General features: G+C 36.2%; 1 protein-coding gene across 1 annotated transcript in view; it reads left to right on the top strand.

The window, feature by feature from the left end:
- Positions 1 to 1,296: 1,296 nt before the first annotated feature.
- Positions 1,297 to 20,820, top strand: part of sbno2b (strawberry notch homolog 2b) — a 47,262-nt gene continuing 27,738 nt past the window's right edge. Inside the window, exons 1-4 of the mRNA XM_039682237.2 lie at positions 1,297 to 1,466; positions 10,267 to 10,449; positions 11,431 to 11,501; positions 17,434 to 17,551. Coding sequence (XP_039538171.2) covers positions 10,348 to 10,449; positions 11,431 to 11,501; positions 17,434 to 17,551 — 291 coding nt within the window. The 5' untranslated portion in view covers positions 1,297 to 1,466; positions 10,267 to 10,347. The remainder of the gene's footprint in view (positions 1,467 to 10,266; positions 10,450 to 11,430; positions 11,502 to 17,433; positions 17,552 to 20,820) is intronic.

Raw genomic sequence — 20,820 nt, 5'->3', positions numbered from 1 at the left:
AAATAATTTCACATTTCTTCTACATGTGACTTTGATTGTGAATTTATCATCGTGTTCTGGAACAGGATTCCTGAAGTTAAACTGTCTTATGGTTGGCTTTGACATTGGCTGTCATGAGGCCATTATAACTGTGTCATGAATACGTTTCTTGACCTCAACTACAGTGGTACTAATTGAATTTGTCATTAAAAAGTTGTAATGGCTTCATGACAGCCAATGTCAAAACCAACCACCTGACAGTTTAATGTACTGTTAACCAATAAAGCTATGGTGGTTTCGTAAGTTTGATAATTAATCTGCTATGTCATGTTTATGACATTGTGTTGTCTTAGTAATGTCAAGTTGTCATGACAAAGACACTAATGACAGGTAATGATGTATTGGTTTTATGTCAGGGTATCATAACAAAGCCATCTCAAACAATGTCATATTTGCATTAAAAATGTCATAACTGAGCGAATGACACTTAATGACAGTTGTCATAAACATGCATAAAACTTCCATCATATTCATAACATGTCATGTCATGATTATGAAGGTGTCATGTTAGTCTTATGCACACCCCTTCAAGTAAAGTGTTTTAAGAATAGAATAGAATAGAATAGAATAGAATAGAATAGAATAGAATAGAATAGAATAGAATAGAATAGAATAGAATAGAATAGAATCTTGACCATAATCCAAGTTTTGGAGACACTGTCATCCTGACATTCCATCCAACCCGTATCGTTATTCGTCATATCTTTGTAATATTCTTCGCCTGTCTACTTTTTTGTTGTTTTTGTTTTTTGGATGCTGTTCATTTTATGATTGTCTTGTTTTTTTTCTTTCTTCTATTTTGACCCTGAGTCTGTCATAAAGTGGATATGATTTGATATGATGATATGAAACCAAAAAAATATATATACGAGACAAAAAATATATAATTTAGCTATGTATCCACCAGGGCGCGCAACAGACGAAGAGATGAGACCATAGGCTACTGTAAAAGGATGAGACCTAACACAGTAAAACACACTCTCAAACATGTTTTAAACAACATGCAATTATATAGAATGTTTCTTCGAGACCATCTAACTACAAAACACGGATATTTTATTATTTTTACGTCATCTGTCTGAATAATACCTCTTCCAGAGAAAGACGCGACGCAAACGCTACAGTAGAACGCTCGCTTCATAATCCACCAATCATTTTTCGCGGCATCGAACACGTCGTCTTTGATTGGCCATCGGATTGGGCGTTGACGTTCGAGTCAGACGCGTCGCGTTCACCACACACTAGTTGTTGGGTTGACTTGGTTGACTTTGCGTGCGTCCAGTCAGACGTGTCAGAAAGATCAGCAGCCAGCCGCGGAAGTATCGGCTTTCAGTTCGACATGGCTTCAAGTGTGACGAGCTGAGGAAAAAATCATCACAAAAACTGGGCTATTCTCTTTTTCACCACTCCCAAGGCGTCAAACGAGGGTAAAGACCTAGAAAATATATTCAAGAGCTGTTTTTATTCAAGTAATCTAGTTCCTGACAGAGTTACAGAGTTGTTTGTTTGCCGGTGACCAATATGTCCTGCGCACGCGCAGTGTGTGGGGCTAACGCAGTCAGATTGTCAGTTACGAAAACTTCAAATTAATTCAAGTTTTGTGACTATTATTTTTCTATGTTGTGATATTTTGTGTATTTGTGTTTTTATAATGGTGTTAGATCGAATAGTTGGTTAGTTTTAATGTCGGAAGTGCTGTTATAAAGACCCATTGCGTCGAGAAAAGTTTTGTGAGTTTTAGCGTAACTTACAGTGTAAAAAAGGTAACATTAAATAACTTAACGTTACCTATTAGATAGGTTTTGAACGAGTCAAATAACTGTTTGTTTTTTTGTTGACTGCTAATTTCGACTCTTTACTGTCAAGTTTCTGAGGAGTTCAGAGGACTTCAGGAGAACTTTCTGTTTTCACGTCAGTAACGTGAACAGTTTCTTCTCTGTCTTTGCTTAACGTTAAAGGTGAATGTTGTCAGTAACCGTAACGTTATGTTGAATGGGTTACTGATGCACTACATAATAAATGTGACAGTTCTAAGTTAATGGTTGAAATAGGTTTATTAATAAGGGATGAGTGATATTGAAACCAAGAGTTGTAAACCCCTCAGGCTAGAGCTGGGCTTGTCTGAACTCATATTATAACCTGTAAATATATCATAACCTATTGTGTTTAGTTTAAAATCCAATTGATTTTTCCCAGGCCACTAATAAATCATTGGTATATTGTTTTGTTTCATAATTGTCCTATAGAATTGACTGTAACTCTTTCACTTCTCTGATTGTTAGCCATTCCTGGGAATTTATAATATTTCCACAGAATTGCTCTGATGCAAACTAACCCTTCCATGGAAAAGTTTTGGCTTTGGTGGACCTCCGTTCTCAGTAAAACCTTTTGGAGAAGTGAGTTATGATAGTTATGCCTTTCTTTATTCTCGTAATATTAGCCTTGTTGGTCAGATATGACAATGGTGTACACAGTGGATTGTGTAACTGAAGTCACGCAAACCTTCCTCTTCTTTCTTTGCCAGCAGAGTGTAGAGAAGCTCAATTAGAAGTCTCTTGTTCTTCAACAAATGACGCAAGCTGACATCACTTGGTCTAGACGGTAACAGGAAGGAAAAACAAAAGCATTTATTGCCATGTTTTGTTTTGGGAAGACAGAATATATTATATAAAAAGATAAGACATATATGGAAACTGAAACTGAAGCCTTTATGGATCATTTAGATTTTTTTTTATAATGACATTTTAATGTTGTTTAAACTCCTGGATCAGTGTCAAATAAGGAATTTAAGTATATATATATATATATATATATATATATGAAGAGTTCAGATGCAAAAGCCTCTAAATGCCATTTGAAATTTTCTTCTTTAATGAAGATTTTTATCAAACTTGTATATTTAAGTTCAGTAATTTCACTTAAATAACAATTAATAGGTAATTATCATTGCCATTTAAGTGAAATTACTGAACTTAAGTATACAAGTTTGATAAAAAATCATCATTAAAGAAGAACATTTCAAATGGCATTTAGAGGCTTTTGCATCTGAACTCTTCATATATATATATATATATATATATATATTGTAATTTAAGTGCATTATATGTGTTTAAACTTTTTGTAAACTCGTAAAAATTTAAGTAAAAGATGTGTTTGGTAAAATTAAAATATATTAAATTAAAAATATGTTGCCAACTAAACTCTAAAAAAAACTAAAAATAACATTAAATTTACTTATGTGGAACTATTTCACTTTAGTAATTTCTCTTTTTTATTGCTTGGGTAATTTTTTTTTACCTAAATTATTTCTGCAAGATTAGATGACTATTACATGAAACAGAAATTATTAATATTATTTTATTTATAAAAAGAAGAAGATACATGTCATCCAGCATAATGAATTATTACCCAATAAATCAAATTTTTCATTTTATTAAAAAAAGTTGCTCTCTTCCTGTGACAGTGGCATCTAAATGTAAACAATGAATGTAAATGTAAAAATGAAGGCAAAAACTACATTTTTATTCATTAAATAATTACAGTTTTTTCAACCATAAATAACATATTATTCATCAATATGTGACAGTTTAAAGCACTTTAGTTCAAGATAACGGCATTTATTGTCTGTTCCTTTGTTAGTTTTAGCTCAAAGTTGTCCATGTAATTCAAAGAGCCAGTTCGCACAAAGCTCTGTTGTGTAGTACAGGGAGGGTACAAAGCTCTCTAGCAGTGATTTAACTCAAGATAGTAGTCTGGAACACAGGCTATGAACCCTCCCTACTTCCGTTTTGTTATGTCTTGGACGAGTGGTTTCCCTTGGTCGGACACTATTGAATGGTTCATGTATTATTAGTGAAGAAGTACCATGCTGGGTCAAGTCCAACAGGTTACACAAACAGTGGTTGATGTTTATTTCACAAGCCTTTATTTGAGTATTAGCCTATAGCTAGACTGTTCGTGCATGTTCTCCCCGTGTCAGTGTGGGTTTCCTCCGGGTGCTCCGGTTTCCCCCCACACAGTCCAAAGACATGCAGGTTAGCTGGATTGGAAATGCCAAATTGGCTGTAGGAGTGTGTGTGAGTGCTGGGTTGCATCAGGAAGGGCATCCGGTGTAAAACTTGCCAAATCCAATGTGTGTGTGCGGATGATTCCAATGAAGCAGATCCTGGAAATGAGGGGAACCAATGCTGTAGTCAAGTCACTGTTATTGGCCTAGCGCTTTTTACAACTGTTTACAACTTTTTACAGACTGTTTTAAAGCAGCTTTACATAGATAACAGGAAAATAATTCAAAAGAAAAAACAACATTTTTTAAAGAAAATAGCATCATAGTCCAGTTTAAGCTTAAGTTGAGTTAAAAAGTTATTAATTTAGTTCATATATATATATATATATATATATATATATAAAGCTCTGGAGTTGCTAGGAAGATGATTTAGTTTAAGATTTTTCGTACATTCAGAATTTTTTGTAATAATTTTAGTCTTAAATAGCTTTACATAGATAACAGGAAAATAATGCAAAAAAACAACAACATTTTTTAAAGAAAATAGTGACATAGTCCAGCTTAAGTAAGTTGATTTTATTAATTTAGTTCATGTATATATATATATATATATATATATATATATGTATATATAAAAATAGGCTATTTTATTCCAGGTTTATTTCAATTTACAGGACTGTTTTTAATAATTTAGAGAGAGAGAGTATACTAATATATATATATATATATATAAATAACTAATACTAATATATATATTTATAATAGGATAAAAATATGCTATTTTATTCCAGGTTTATTTCAATTTAAAGGACTTTTTTTTTAATAATTTTAGTCTTAAATAACGATCATAACCCTGCTGCATCCTGGTTTGTTTCAAAACCCCTGCTGTAGAATGCAATTGAAGCGCGGGTGACCGTTCCTTTACCGCGCGCTGATTGTGCGTATGGAATGTGCATTCAAGGAATGTTTCACTCTGATAGTGAAAAGAGCACATGCACCACATCAGGACGTCTTCATGGTCTTCAATCGTAACATCTGCCGCCGATTACCGATCTCATTGTGGTCCTGCAAAGTCAGTCCTGGCGTAATATGCTGGACTTCAGAAGGAGTGCTGTGTCACGGCCACGGGAAACCTGTCCAAATGCTAATGTTTAAGACATTTCAATTTTCAAGAGTAAAAAAGAAGCAGCGTTTACACAGATCCACGGACCACCACGCCAATTGGATTTCATTCGGATCGTAAGGGTGGGGTGGTTTAAATCTTTTGTAATCCATTTAATTATGACATGTAAGATTCATCAATCAGAATTATTTAATTTTGATTGAAATAAAAAGTGCCCATGACATTTAAACATAGCTAATTTCGTTAATGCTGTTGTTTGTAAGTGGAAGGGATTTTTATTGAGAAAGGTTGTGAATTGTTCTGTGGTCAGAAAGACGAGCCTTAAAATCTTGTGGTGGTTTGTCCACCCCCAGATTTCCCATAACTAGCCGCTCAATCAGTTTCTCTGTGAAGAAACCCTTGCTTTCCTGTATAAGATCATTGCGTTTTCTTCTTAAACAAATAGCTTGAGAATGAAGTCAGTGGTGTTTTTAGCTATCCGTCCCTGAATTAAACATCTTTATTAGGTTTCCTTGGGTCTCTTTGTACAGTGTATGTAATATTATGTAATGCTTTTTTCCTTCGAATGCAAATTAGGGCTGTTCTTGGTTTTGACGGCACCCCAGGAACGTGCATGTGGCTTGTTTTGCTGGGCGCAGCCTACTCTCTGTCATTAAGTCAGATCAGCAGAAGAGTGCGGTTCAGTGTTGGTTTCGTGACCCCGGGCAGAAATGAAGGCCCTCGGTTGACCGGAGTTGCTCGGGTTTGGAGGGAATTGAAGAGGCGTCACCCTCTGCAACTGGGTCAGAGTTGTCCTGGAAGAGGGCGGCAACTGAAGTTCCAGTAAGACAGATCGGATAGATCTGATCAGTGTTTATAATTCAAATCGCTATAACAGTTTATGTCTCGAGTTTCCATGACCGTTTTTAATGGCGCATGATGCCATAAACATTTAACAGCCTGAGAACATCTAAACTAAACATTAGAGGGACCTTTTTTAGTTTTAGCTTCACTAATATTGGAAGATTTACTCCAATTTGCTCTCATTTTCAACCCCACTTTACTTCTTACTTTCAATCATATACATATGTATTATTTAGCTTAATGTTGCCTGTACTGAACAAAATGAATCATTGAGTCTTTTTGGAAAAAGGCTTTCTAAAGCCACCAGCTACGCATATCCCTTTTAACGTGGTTTAGCTTTGAATAGTCTCCATTGATCGTAGGTTCTGAATGACATCGGTAAACCTCTGAGATGGCTCTCTCCTTCAATGAAATGAAAGCCCGGTATGACTCACAATGACTTCATTAAGTTCATCCTGCTGATGCTTGATAATACTGAATGTCCCACCCAGCTAGACAATATTGCCTGTAATCGTGATTATACAAAGATATAGGCTTGGTAGACTTACGAAATACACCCTAAGTAGTGTAGTTTTCTTTTGAATGAGTCATTTTGAGTATTATGTCTGCATGGTTGCCATTTACCTCCAGCTGTTTAGAACTCAATCTTTAACATATAGCCACTGTGACTTTTGATCAAATTAATGCATCCTTCCTGAATAGCAATAGTAATTTAAAAGTTGACCCTGAACGGTGGTGTATATCAGTGCTATGTTTTGTGTGCGAGGGCACTAGCAAAGTAACTTTTTCCCCTCTTGAATATTTAATCTTTTAATCAATGTGTCTGGCGTTGTCATTGCAAACACGTTTGGACGCACTTAGCATGCTTAGTTTGTTTCTCTAATTGCATTAGCTTCGACCATCCGTTTCCAAACAAGTGTCAGCATGATTTTCCTCTATCTCCCGGGATCGTCTGCCCTCGCAAGCTCGGCTTTCCCAGCCTGTCATTCGAAACCCGTTGAAGTCTCTGTGGCCAGATAACACACTTGTTTGGCTCTTCCTAGCGTAGTCGCCTGACGAGACCTTTACCCAGAGATGAAGGACTGAGATAGACGGAGAGCAAACGAGGACACAGCGATACATTTCGGCTTTGGCAACGGACCACGTAAAGCAAACAGAAGATGAAAACTGTTTGCTGACCACCTCTAAATCGGTGTTAAATCACAATCTCTCCTTACTTGATAATATGCGTGCACTGTTACAGAATGAGACGAGTTCCTCCCTTAGAACATAAGAGGTTCATTGATCCAGAACATTGGGAACCCTGATAAAAGTGTGAAAGCTCACAAGGATGAGCGACAGATTACCTGGATAACTTCCACGTGCTCCCGCTCACCGTGACGCATCAGAATGTGAGCGGTGGCCTTAACTAACTCTTGAGGGAAACATGGGAAACCCCTGATGGTGATCCATGCCATGCCGCAAGCCTCATGACTTTTTTTTCCCGTTACAATATGCACGTTTCCTTTTCTTCCCATTCCCTGAAAGACAAGAGATCCCATTGCGAAAGATCAGAGAAGATTAGTGGACATCCATCAGGTTTCGTGCCGCAGGCATCCTGCTGTGGAAACAGTCTCTTGCGCTGAGGTCACGGAATAATCTCCTTAGCTTTCGCAATTCACACCATCTGCAAGCCTCCGATGTGATTATAAGACGGGCACTTTTTGTCCAGATCTGAAATCGGTTGGTTTTGAAAGCCAAACCGAAGGATTTGTCTTTCTTGTTTGAAGGAATTCCCCCTCCTTGTCACCACCAGTGCTGATTTTCATCCTATTTTTAGTGTTTCCTCCTAAGTAATGAATCCTTTTATTGAAATATATAAAACGTTTAGAATGCCACGTCAGTTGCAACGCAGCAATTCTTATTCAATTCATACTTTGCACGCGACGTCACAAGTACTGGCTGGCGGGCAAGAACGTCATTCTCTAGCAACGAAACCCAATAAACTAATCAAGGATCTTGCTTGCCAGGACGAATTTGGTGTGAGTGACAGAGTTTTAACAGTTGGTAGACACAATTTCTGATAAAGTGATGCTTTTTCTTGCTGTTTCATTCGGATATTGTTATCATGAATCTTCTATTGTGACAATACTCATTAAAATCGAAGAAAAAGATGGTTTTAAAGTGGAAAAAGTTGCCATTTTGAGGTGTAAACGACATGCCAGATTGGATGCACTGTGTTAATCGTGTAATGTTAACATAAATGTGCTTACACTTTCACCAGTAGGTGGCGAGAACGCGATCATCTGTACCAAGGATAGAAATTCAAATTAGCACCAGCTAGCAGCCAAATGCTGGTGATTTTGTGTTGTGACTGGTAAACTTGCTTCACCTACCAGCCACTGTGGCGGGTAAATAAAAGTAGCATGCTATTTCACTCGGACACTTTTAGAGAAGGCACGTCTTGAGACTTTACCCAATGGATTAAATGGCTTAAGTTGTAGATCTTGAAGTAGGCCTATTAATTTTCACATGCAGTTATGGATGTAGATGGATCTCTCGTTCCGAGTATGTTAATCTTTTTTTGATATCTAATTTTAACATTCGGTGACATATGGTCTAAATAGCAAGGCTGCAATTCCCCTGGTTGGCCACTGTTTGTCGCCATTTTGTCAGTATTTGTTGCCCGCCAGGTATCCATGGTAGTCACATGACTGCACATGACTACTAACTGTCACCCCCCCCCCATATATATATAACAACAAATACTAGATTATATATGTTTTATTGTGAACTTTAAGCTAACAAATCAAAGTTTGAATGATTAAAAGTGTGGTTGTTGCTTTTTGTTACTAAGGTGAAACATTTTTTTGATGCGTACTCTTGTCATATATTGCTCCATTACTCTTGCAAATCATCAACAAATATGTATTCTTGAGTCTTAGACCTTTCCAACAACGATATATAGTTTGCCATGATTAGATTAGGATTTAGTAGAAAAATATACTAGTAAACTTAAACTTCCCGTTAGCGGAACGGTGGCAGTTAAGGGGTTAAACCGGTCCTATTTTTAAAATGGTTCTTTAAGAGTACTTTTTCACTAATTTACTTTTTAATACTAACTTCTCGGTTTTTTACACTATTCATAATGCTTTATTTTATACATTTGAAACAAATTACAAATGATCTTTTTTTGAAAATGGTGAGCATGCATCAAGAAACATAATGTTAGGTTTCAATTGGAGTTTAGGCTTCCTTCTCTTTCAATACAACTTCCCAGTTTGTTTCCTTCAATAGACCTTTTATGGGTTTCTTTATTAGTTTTCTGGAATGTTACATCAAATAAAACCAGTGTACGTTTCGTTCCTATAAAAATATATTTTCTTGGTGCTTTCTCATCTTTCCCCTTGCCTTCCAGTAAAGATAATGGTGTTTTACTGGAAGAGGACATCAACTCAATAGTAATCAGTATTGATTGTCCTTTGTGGCAGGGGGTTAGATAGATGGACACCTCCTCTTACTGGGATGCATTGACTGCCCAGGCAAAATATGGATGCAACCTCTGAGATTGTGGAGTGTTTTTATAGACAACATGAAATCAAAATAATCTTGTTTACTTCCTTAATAGATGTCCCCGGTCTTATTGTGCATGATTTATCAGTGCACGTTGCTGTAGAGAAAAACAGTATCTTTAAAATACTTTAAAAACAGTAATGATTTTTATCATTTATCTCGGTTATCAGCCATACAGTAACATGCAAATAACTGTTCACTGGCATGCGATCTCCTTCCTAACGAGAAACACAAGTTGTTTTGTGCTTCAGGCTTCTGAGACTTTCCTTTGCATTTCAGTTGTTGTCCTTTCATACCAAGATGTTTGTTTTGTTCTCTTAATTTGAACTGCTCCATGTCTCAATTTTGTATCTTCACAATGAATTCTATTCAAAAATGATCCTTTTGTAAGAGCAGCCACACAAGTCTCAGGTCGCATACTCAATGAAAGCCTTCATCAATGAAAGCCTTCACAAAGGCTTTCGTGTGAACCTTTATGCTAATTTAGTTGACGATAATGGATCTATTCACACAGTGTTTAAAGAGCAGGAATGGATTATTTTAAAGGTGTATTTCACCTATTTGTGTCATTGGAGTCTTTCTTCCTGCTTGAGGGTATTTCTCACAGAGCTTTTACGCTGACAGCATAAATGATTCATTATGCTCTCCCACTTGATTTTCCACCATTATGGACGTGCCGTGTCTCCTTTGTTTGTGTGCTCAGGTCATGGTGTGAAGACATTGACCGGATCACTCAGGTTTATACAGTGTGGCCTTCGGCCTTCATGTACGAGACTGCAGTCTGATGCCATCGCTCTCAATTCCGCCTGCTATGGACGGGCACAGCTTCTCGCATTCGGATGGACCTCAGCTGGATGGCAGGGGGTTCGTCCTGCCACCCCCTATGGTAACTCAGATTAGCTCTCTTTCATTTAGCATCATGTCTAAGTGTGTGAAAGTGGTCGCACCAATCAAAAACGTGACCTAGGTTCGAACCTGCAACCTTTTGGTTAGCAGCCTAGATCGTTAACCACAACACCCTCTTGGTATAGGATCAGCACATTTTTTGTGGCAAGACAAAACGCTAAGCTACTGTACCTAGCAAATACTCATAATCATAATGTTCATCACTAGTTTCATTTTTCAAAAACTCAGGTTATTCATTCTGATATCTGGCAAAACCTCAAGAATTTGGTGTATGTGGGTGACACTCAAAATGACGTCTTTGTGGTCGCAGAGTTATTTTAACAGTTGGTAGACACAATTTCTGATAAAGTGATGCTTTTTCGTGCCGTTTCATTCAAATACTGTTATCTTGAATCTTGTATTGTGACAAGACTCATTAAAAGTCGAAGAAAAAGATGGTTTTAAAGTGGAAAAAGGAACTGTGAGGTAAATATTTGGTCAGTGTTGGAGTGCAGTGATGTCATCACGAGTGTAAATATTTTATTTGTATTTATTTTTTTGCAAACGAAGGGGATTTCCTGTGGACTCACATTTTCGAATTAAACAGAATTGGACTTTTGGTTCTCAATGGTTTAATGGTTATGATTTTCATATTAGTTTCTGTTTTATTTTCAGTGTTCCTCTTTAGTTTAGTTTTCACTTGTAGATTGTTAGTTTTAGTTGTATGTGTGGTTTTCCTGTAAATGTCCTTTAAAAATAGCTTACGTATTTACAGGTAAACAGGAATGTTTTATTAGAATTTTACTATAACATACATTAGTATAACATTTCTATATCAGCCATTTGTTTGTTATCAGCCATAACATCATAGTTTTACCTACTTTTTTTTAGCTTATCGTAAAGTCCAAAACTAATACTGGTACTGCACTCTTACCTAACAAGTAAACTTTCGTCTCTAAACTTTTCACTTCCTCTATTTCAGAGCCACGTGTTTGCTAACAACCATTGGAGCTTCTCCCCCCAGTTGCCCTGTCCTGTGCAATCTGAACACCAGTAAGTACCCAGACTTCTGTCTAAGGATGTTTGACTAGGAGTGTTTTCCAAACCTGGAGGAAACCTAAAAGTGAACATGAAACCAAAACTTGACTTTCTTAACACGTGCTCCTGGTGTTATTGTGCACATTATTCCAGAGAAAACATTTTTGTCTTCGTACTTTTGCCAAATTTATTTTACTATCCAATCAATCCCTCACATATCATCCCAACCTACATTTGTATTTTGTTTCACTCCGACATGCACACTTTACTTTATGAAAGTGAGTTGCCAATGATATTTGGTGTTGACTTTAAGGAAAGCGTGTTGCCATTGTATCATGTTTGCCATTTCCACAGGGGAAGACCTTTTGCAAGTTGACACTGTGGCTTTCTGACTTATTTGGCGTTAAAGAACTGTATTGTATTCGTAAGCTTGATACATATGTCAATTCACATCTACATGACCCGATAAGACGCAAGCGAAAACATCCCTGAACTTGACATGACATATGATAGGAACTTTATCACCTGGCTTGGTCTGTAACTTTAGTTGACGTGGTGAAGCCCTTGGCACTCCATTATGACTTCTCCTAGAAATCTGCTTTGTTGCCTCGGATTGCCTAGTTAAATGTCAACTTTAAAGGGATAGTTCACCCAAAATGAAAATCAAGTTGTCATTTAGTTTTCAAAACGGTTTGACTTTCTTTCATTGTTTCTGGGGAACACAAAAGAATATATTTTAAAAATGTTTCTTTATTTCATGTTTATTTAAACATTTTTGCTACTTGATTCTATCGAAATGTCTGACAAACAGCTCAAAGAATGTATGCAATTCGCCACATGGGAATTGTTGCTATGCCTGATCATTTCATGATCCAGTGCCATCAGAGGTCACGTGAACGGAGACTGGGAAGTCCTCTCTCTGTATTTATAGTACACAGTAGCGATTTGTTGACGAAATATGGCACAGGGAAAAGAGAGAGACAAGAATTATGTGTGCAAAGGTCAATGTGTTTGAAAACGTCGAAATAAGGGTCTCGGTTTTAGAAAGAATAAGTTTGTGGTTGATGCTAGCGTCAGTGCTACATCCTGTCCACCCACTCCTTGGTGGAAAAACAACTTGATGCATTCACAGAATTTCATCGCTAGCAATGTGAGAACCTTTAATGCTGCTTTGGCTTTTTTTCTTGCTTTTTTTATCATCAGCTTTTGTAAACAGAATAGGAAAATACCAAACTTCATGGTTATTAGTTTATGCTTCATATTACATTCTTCCAGAGCAAGACACCAGATACTAGTTTCCCCAATTTAATGAGTCATTGTCAATCAGATGACTCAAACCGCTTGGTGTTTTTGTTCAGACAACATTGTTATTATATTATATTTTTTAAATTGAAGCAAATATATGAAGAGTTCAGATGCAAAAGCCTCTAAATGCCATTTGAAATTTTCTTCTTTAATGATGATTTTTATCAAACTTGTATATTTTATTTCATTAATTTCACTTAAATAACAATTAATAGGTAATTATCATTGCCATTTAAGTGAAATTACTGAACTTAAATATACAATGTTGATAAAAATCATCATTAAAGAAGAAAATTTCAAATGGCATTTAGAGGCTTTTGCATCTGAACTCTTCATATTATTATTTTTATTGCTGTAATAATAATCTGATGCATTTTAACAATTTAATATATTTTAATGTTGTGTTGTATAATATTAATATTGTGTGTGTGTGTGTGTGTGTGTGTTTGAATGCATATATATATCAGGGGCGTAGCCAGAATTTTATTTTTGGGGGGTCTCGTCTTTAAATGAGGGGGCAACATTATTCATATATCAAGTTGATCTTTCCGTGCTTTTAAAAAAAAGTGTAATATTGTACTTTGAGTTTGAGCGCCTGCCATTGTCACGGCATATTAACTCTCACGCAAAGATGAAGATGACAGCGTACGTTACGCGCAACACGTTATATAAACAAATCAAGTTTAAAAATAATACGCATTTTACCGCGCAGCATTTTGATTGGTCAATCTATCAATCCTAATAAAACAACTTTTTTTTTTTTTTAAGCAATCAGAAATCTGAGGGGACCGGACATGTAAATGAGGGGGCCTAGGCCCACCCAGGCCCCCTCGTGGCTACGCCACTGATATATATATAGAGAGAGAGAGAGAGAGAGAGAAAGGGGTGTAACGAGACCGTTTGATATGAGGCTTTTGGTTCGGTATGCGTTACAAACCGAACGATTCATTGGACCATTTTTCCTGCCGATACAACCTTTGTTCAGTCGCGCTGGCGCGACCACCACGACGTTGCCTAACATGTCAGTGAAAGGCGAGCCAATCTTGATCAAGCGACACTGTTACTACACAGCGCTAAAGCCCCGTTCACACTACAAGCGACTAAGCGACACATTACCATTCATTTCAATGGGTTGCGGGCAACCTCCGGCGACAGTGAGCTGTGGGGCGTGTCCAGCGACGCAACAAAGTTGAGATCTGTTTAACTTTATGCAAATACAGAGTAGAGCCAGACCGATATATCGGCAGACGGATATTAGGCATTTTCCAAACTATCGGTGTCGGCAGTTATAATGGCCGATAAATTAATATTTCAAAAATAAAATAAAAACGGACGAAACACGCTTGAACCATGTCATGTTAAAATTCATAAATAACTACAAATAACTAATGTGAGGGAAATCTGTTAATGTTGTGTTGCGCGTTTCTGAAAAAAATAAAAATAAATATCGGCGGATATATCGTAATATCGGATTTTAAAACCCAAAAATATTTCTATCGGTATCGGCCTTCAAAATCCTTTATCGGTCGGGCTCTAATGCAGAGCGACTTTTGAGAGCGACAACCAATAGGAGTGAAGTCAGTGGAGCGCGTCACTCTTCAGTGCTGAGTCTGACCGAGGCAAGTTGAACGAGAAGATCATTTTAGCAGTCAGAAACTGTCCTATAATTTATGATATATCTCCGTGTACATACAGTGGTGTTCACCGTACTGACTTCGTGACTGAGTGGTTTCGGGAACTGGTATTTGCCCGTTTGCTGCAGTTAAATTGCCGCGATGGCAAAGAGCACTCACTGTTTCTCGTTCATCTTTAATATTATGCATTTTATGTACTGATTCCATTTATATTTAGACTTTTCCTTCCAAAATATTTGTTTGTAGCGTCAATAAAACTTATTTGTTGCCTAACATAGAGTATGTCACTCACAAACATTACTAGGCAAATAATAGTAATGGTAATAATAAATAATAATTAAAATTGGATCAGTGATAATCATCCAGACGAGTAGGAATCTCGCTGTTACAGTCTCAAATAATACTTCTGGTGCCATGTTTAATTTAACACAATGATGAAAAGCTTTGATGGATGGTTTTACAGTCTGTTCAACATTGTACGTGGTTGTTGAATAGTCAGTCTATGAAGGTGTATACACACTCTGTGTGAAAGCATTCAAATAATCAGACCAAAAAGACTATATACTTTATTAGCTTCTATTTACTAGCCTGAAAATGATTTTACAGTCCATTTTCCTCCAGCGTTTGCTGCAGATACAAGTGATTTTTCTCAGAGGGATATGATTACACAAGACAGAGACGGGGCATTATGGGATGGTTCAGTGTTCCAGAGGTTAGTGCCGAGTGAATTGTATTGTGTTGATGGAATGTGCCTGAATCGATGTGCCAAGCTTGCGGTGCAATATTATAAGAAGGGGATTTCCATATAACCTCTGAGTCTGAGGACCATTATATATTTGACCGTTTTATTTGAGGAACACAAATGCGCTAAACTGCAAATTCGCTGGTTTTGTAATTAAAATGAATTATAATATTTAATGGTGTTAAAGTGTCGCATAGTGAGTGACCAAGGTAGTTTTTAAGATTTCAAACTTGAAGACTTGTAGTTCGGTTCACTTGGTTCATTTGGTCTAAACCAAAAAATAAAAGCCTACAAAAGATGGTGTTTTGACGTGCTGAGAACTCGTGAAGAGCTTTTAAGATGTGTAAAGGAGTCGAAACAGCAGCTGGAACGAACCCCTCCGTCACACACATTAATGAAGATCTACTGTGAGGAGACGTGGTTCTGACGCCTATACCGAACTGTGATGGGCAGAATCGTGAATATGATGAGAATAGACAGGTATGCTTGAACATTGTGTCCTTTTCAGGGACGCATCTTCTGACATCATGTCCTGATTTTGGTTCATTTAGATGCCTTTGGTCCTTGTAGCATTCGTATTTCAGTCAAACCGCACCAGAGTTCGTTCGGAAGCGGGCCGAGACATCTTTTCAGCGGTTTGGATGGCAGTGTTCACACTTATTCAGATAAACCGCACTAACAAAGCAATTACACCAGGTTTCATTTTATTCGAACCAAACATGCCAAGTGTGAACACCCTAAGAATCTTTTATCAAAATGCAACAACTATTTTATATTGAAACTATTTCTTTGTATTTTTTAATGTAGCCAAGTCAGTATGAGCAATCAAATCCATAACAAATCAAATCAAATACATAACAAAACTACAATAATAGTATCAGAATTTTTCGTCCATTTCAGTTGGATACATTTTGCCAGATTTTCTTGGTTCAGTATGATGCATACACCATTCAAAATTTGGGGTCGGTAAGATGTTTTAAAATGTTTTTGAAAGTAGTCCCTTCTACTTTTAAAAGTAAAACAATATTTGATCAAAAATGCAGTAAAAATCGTAATATTGTTATTTAAAATAGCTGTTTTCTATTTGAATATATTTTAATGTAATTAATTCCTGAGATGATTCTCAGCATCATCACTGAAGTCCTTAGTGTCACATGATCCTTCAGAAATCATTCTTATATGCTTATTATTATCAATGTTGAAAACAGTTGGGCTGCTTCATATTTTAGTGAAAAACGTGATTCATTTATTTCTCTGATTTTTCTTTGATTTATAGAAAGTTCAAATGAAACAGCATTTCTTTTATATAGAAATCTTTTGTAACATTATAAAAGTATTTACTGACAAAAAACGGACCCTAAACTTTTGAATACTGTATATGTATATTATTCATAAAATGGGGGGTAATATTTATTTTTATAATTTAATATCATTCAAAAATCAAAATAATAATTTTATAATCAGCACAAAATTATATTAATAATAATAAATACATTTTTTCCTGTTAAATCATTATTTATTTATTTTGCATCATAATGCCTCTTTTACATTTTTCCAAAATCCCATACCATTCTGTGTATTTAGACATTTTGAATCCCAGATGTTGGAAGTTGTCTCGTGCCACTGCGTGTGTGTGTGTGTGTGTTTGTGTTTTGTCATAATTCATCTTACATCAACTCAATTAAGTGCAAAGGTTTCTGTTCCCTGATCGAGTCACATATACTCAATGGCAGCTCACATGTATAATCTTAATTAGCAACGCTACAAAATTATCCACCTCGGAATAAAGCTTCCTGAAATGTAATGTGGTGATTTCCGAAAAAGTGAGAGACAGAGAACTGAAAGTGAATGTCACATGACGTGCATGACTCATAAGGTATATAATGAATGAATGTCACATGATTGGAGGCTTTCAGTAAAGACTCTTTAATTACTCTGATATTTAAAGCCTATACACATATACACATTTGTGAACTTAACTTTAACTTTAAACACGTAGTTCACCCAAATTGAAAATGTAGTCATCATTTACTTATTTTTACTTATATAATGTGTAATTTAGATCGACTTGTTTATAAGGCGCACAAGTCATTACTCATTATGTGTATGTATTTTTTTGTCACGTTGCTGTCACTGGGATGTGACTGTTTGATTTCATGACACAAAAAACTGTGAATTTCCCCCTTCCTTTTTTTTGTTTACTCTGCTCGTGATCCATCACGAAACTGTCCTAATGCAGCTCTTCCATTTATTTTGTCTTTCTCAGGCAGCACCTTTTCAACGGTCCATCAGACATGCACACGGATTTGTTTCTCAACGGCTTCAGCGACTTCGACTTCGACTTCCCCACCCTGGATCTCTCTCGGAACGGAGACCTCTCTCAGGTAAGGCCCTGCTGTTCGGGACGTTGGCGTATCTCAAAGGCTTCGATCCTCTTTGTGTTGCATTCACAACTGATGAAATGGCGTCTAGACGGGGTGAAGACTCTGTTTGACACAAAGACTGAGCGGATTTTGTTACGTGCCTATTTGAGAATTAAATATCTGGAGTATCTTGTCTTTTTTGTGCCTGAGTGGATTAGACTGGCAAAAACGGGTTTTGTTTTGCTACTAAAAAAGTTTTTTAGCTTCTGTAAAACATTCATGATTATGATGATTGCCATAATCAAGCATATCTATTTTGGTTAAACTTTAGATCACAATTTTTTCACATAAAAAAGAAAACTAGTCTTTTTAACAGTTGATTTCCTTTAAAAGCAAAATGGATTACATGAAATGGATTTTTATTTATTTTAATATGTTCCTTGAGGTTAACTTATAATTTATATATTGAGGTTATATTATAATTGATATATATGACGCATGTCAGCCGTTGAGCTACTGAACCCCAGTGGGCGGGGCCTATGGTGCGATAATGTGATGTGTAACTATTCGTGCTAAACATTCTTGCTCTAAAGCAGGCATATTCAAATGTATTTACTAGCGGTGTGACGAGAAACTTATCTCACGAGATGAGACACGAGATTGGGTTCACGCGAACCAGGCGAGATTTTTGCACAATATTTTATAGAAATCCTCAATGACAAAATTTATGACTGGAAAAATAGTCTGCAGGTGCATTTTGAAATGTTTTAACTAATAATCTTGTAATGAATGTCATTTCAGTTTGAATTTGAGTCTGAATTATCAAATGCATTGAAAGACAACAATATACAAGTAAACAACTGTAAAAGGTTTTCTACAAACTCAACTGACTGGCTTTTCTCCTGTATGATTTCACATAAGTCTTTTCAAACCTTACTGTACATGAATTATGATCTTCTGATTGAGGCTTTATATGATTAAATCACATATATATTTAAATATTACTTATTTTTGAAACACTGTTCTTTGGATTATTAGACTCTTGACACTTAATTTTTTTCAAGAAATTGAACATGGAAATAAAAACAATATTAAAGGGATAGTTCACCCAAAAATGAAAATTCTGTCAGTTATTACTCACCCTCATGTTGTTCCAACCTCATAAGACTTTCGTTCATCTTCAGAACACAAATTAAGATATTTTTTGATGAAATCTGAGAGCTGGATCACTCCTCCATAGGCTTCTATGGGATTGAAACTTGCCAGCAACAAAAAGTTGTTAAAGACATTGTTTGTCCGAGTGAATACAGTGGCTCAACCTTAAGTTCATCAAGCGACGGGAATACTGTTTTGTCACACACATCACACACTTGACCAGCGTCGGCCAATAGTGAGCCTACGTGTGACGTCCAAAACAGAAGCGCTGCGCTGTTACACCACGTGAACTCACTCGAGGCCCACAGAAAAGGACATGAATAGTTGAATAAAGTCGTTATTTTGTTCGTTTTTTGAGCACAAAAAGTATTCTCGCAATTGTGATGATTCTCTGTCAACTAATCAACGTTCTGCAGTAAGTCTAGCTCCACCCTTTACTACTGTGCTAGGGCCCCAAAAAAGTTGTACAGTACAGTTTTGTATTTTGGTACCATTCACAACTTCCGGCAATCAAAACAGAAATAATTGCGTACCGTATTGTACCGCATCGTACCACTCTGTGGAAACAAGCCGTTATATGTCAAAAGATCAAGGCAAATTTGATTTCTCATGCCATGACCCCTTGAAACGTATAGTTTTTTGGACAGACGAAAAAAATATATGATAAATGCAATATAAAATGCAACTAACCATATTAACAAAATAAATAAACTTATACTGTAAGTGTGTCCCATTGCACTCTATGGTACTTTGTCACAAATTCATCCATCACTTGTGGTTGCATGACATCCCCGTGTTTTGTAATAATTGCAATATTTGTTTTGCTGGATCTCCTCTAAAGAACCATGTTTTAAAAGTACAAGAGTGTAGAATGAGAAACCTTAACCCCAAATAAGTTTCAGCAAAAAGGAGCTCTTCATGTAAATATTTTTCTAAGTATAAAACAGGTTTTTGAACAGGTTTTCCCCGTCTGCCATTGTTCCCCGTCTGCTATGCTTCATACTTCCACTTTCATTTCTATAAAAGGTGCCTCCCAAACAGCACCATAAGTCTGTTAAAATGCACATGATAAATTTCACTGGTGTCATACCTTATTGCCATGACATTTGGACCTTAGTCCTGTCACCCATAAGTGGAACATAATGGTAATCAAATCTGGGTCCACCCCTTGATAAGTTTTCTGGCAGCGCTGTAATCACTTCGCGCTTTGACACTGCAGCAGAATTGCTCAAGCAGTGGTTTCAGGTTCCCGCCTCGCCGTAGCTAAGTTTACTTGAGTGTTTGTAACAGGAACATTACCTCAGCGACTAAATAGATAGAACCTATTTCAGTCTCAATGGGTTTCAATGGGGGTGGAGACAAAATAAAGTTATATTAAGGCATATCGTCATCTGTTTAAGAAAAAACACTCAAATGAAGAATTCAGACTGAATGAAAAAAAAAATCAATAAAAAATATATACATTTTTACTAGTTTATTTTGACTATATTTTAATCATATATATCAAGTTGAAAGTCATTTAAAATCATTTGAATAATTTCTTTGAACAAATAATTAGGTCAATATAAATCATCCACCCACCCGCACCAATAGTTTTCTCTGATTTGGATATCCACACCTGATATCTTATGTGTTACACATGATAAGACCTTAAACAGTGGGTTCGGCGATGCTAGAGAGCTGATGTGCGCATCTCTAATGGAAAAATACATTGAGGAATGCTGCTTTTATTTATTTAAAACAAAATTTCATTTTCTTACAGTCACAAAAAGCCATTGCATATTACCCAGCACTCGATTCATCCCCATTAACCGTGATCCGTGCATCACTAAATGGAAACTTGCATCCGTGCATCTATAAAAAAATATTGTTGGTTTAACTTAAAAAAGTAAGTAACCTGGTTGCCTTCAAATTTTAAGTTCATTGAACTGGAAAAAGTGAGTTAATACAATGAAGGAGATTGATTTAATCATCAGAAACTCAAAATAATAAGTTATCTGGATTAAATAAGTTATTGAAGTTGATTTGACTAAAGAAAAAATGTTGTGATAACAAATCTTGAAAATATATATATCTATATATATGTAGTGTAAATTGCTTTAAATAAATAAAAAAGGTTAATTTTTATCTTACTG

The sequence above is a fragment of the Pimephales promelas genome, chromosome 2 (assembly GCF_988280905.1).
Source record: "Pimephales promelas chromosome 2, fPimPro1.hap1.1, whole genome shotgun sequence".
Taxonomy (NCBI): Eukaryota; Metazoa; Chordata; class Actinopteri; order Cypriniformes; family Leuciscidae; genus Pimephales; species Pimephales promelas.
Note: the sequence above shows the minus strand (reverse complement) of the source record. Positions and strands in the feature narration are given on the sequence as shown.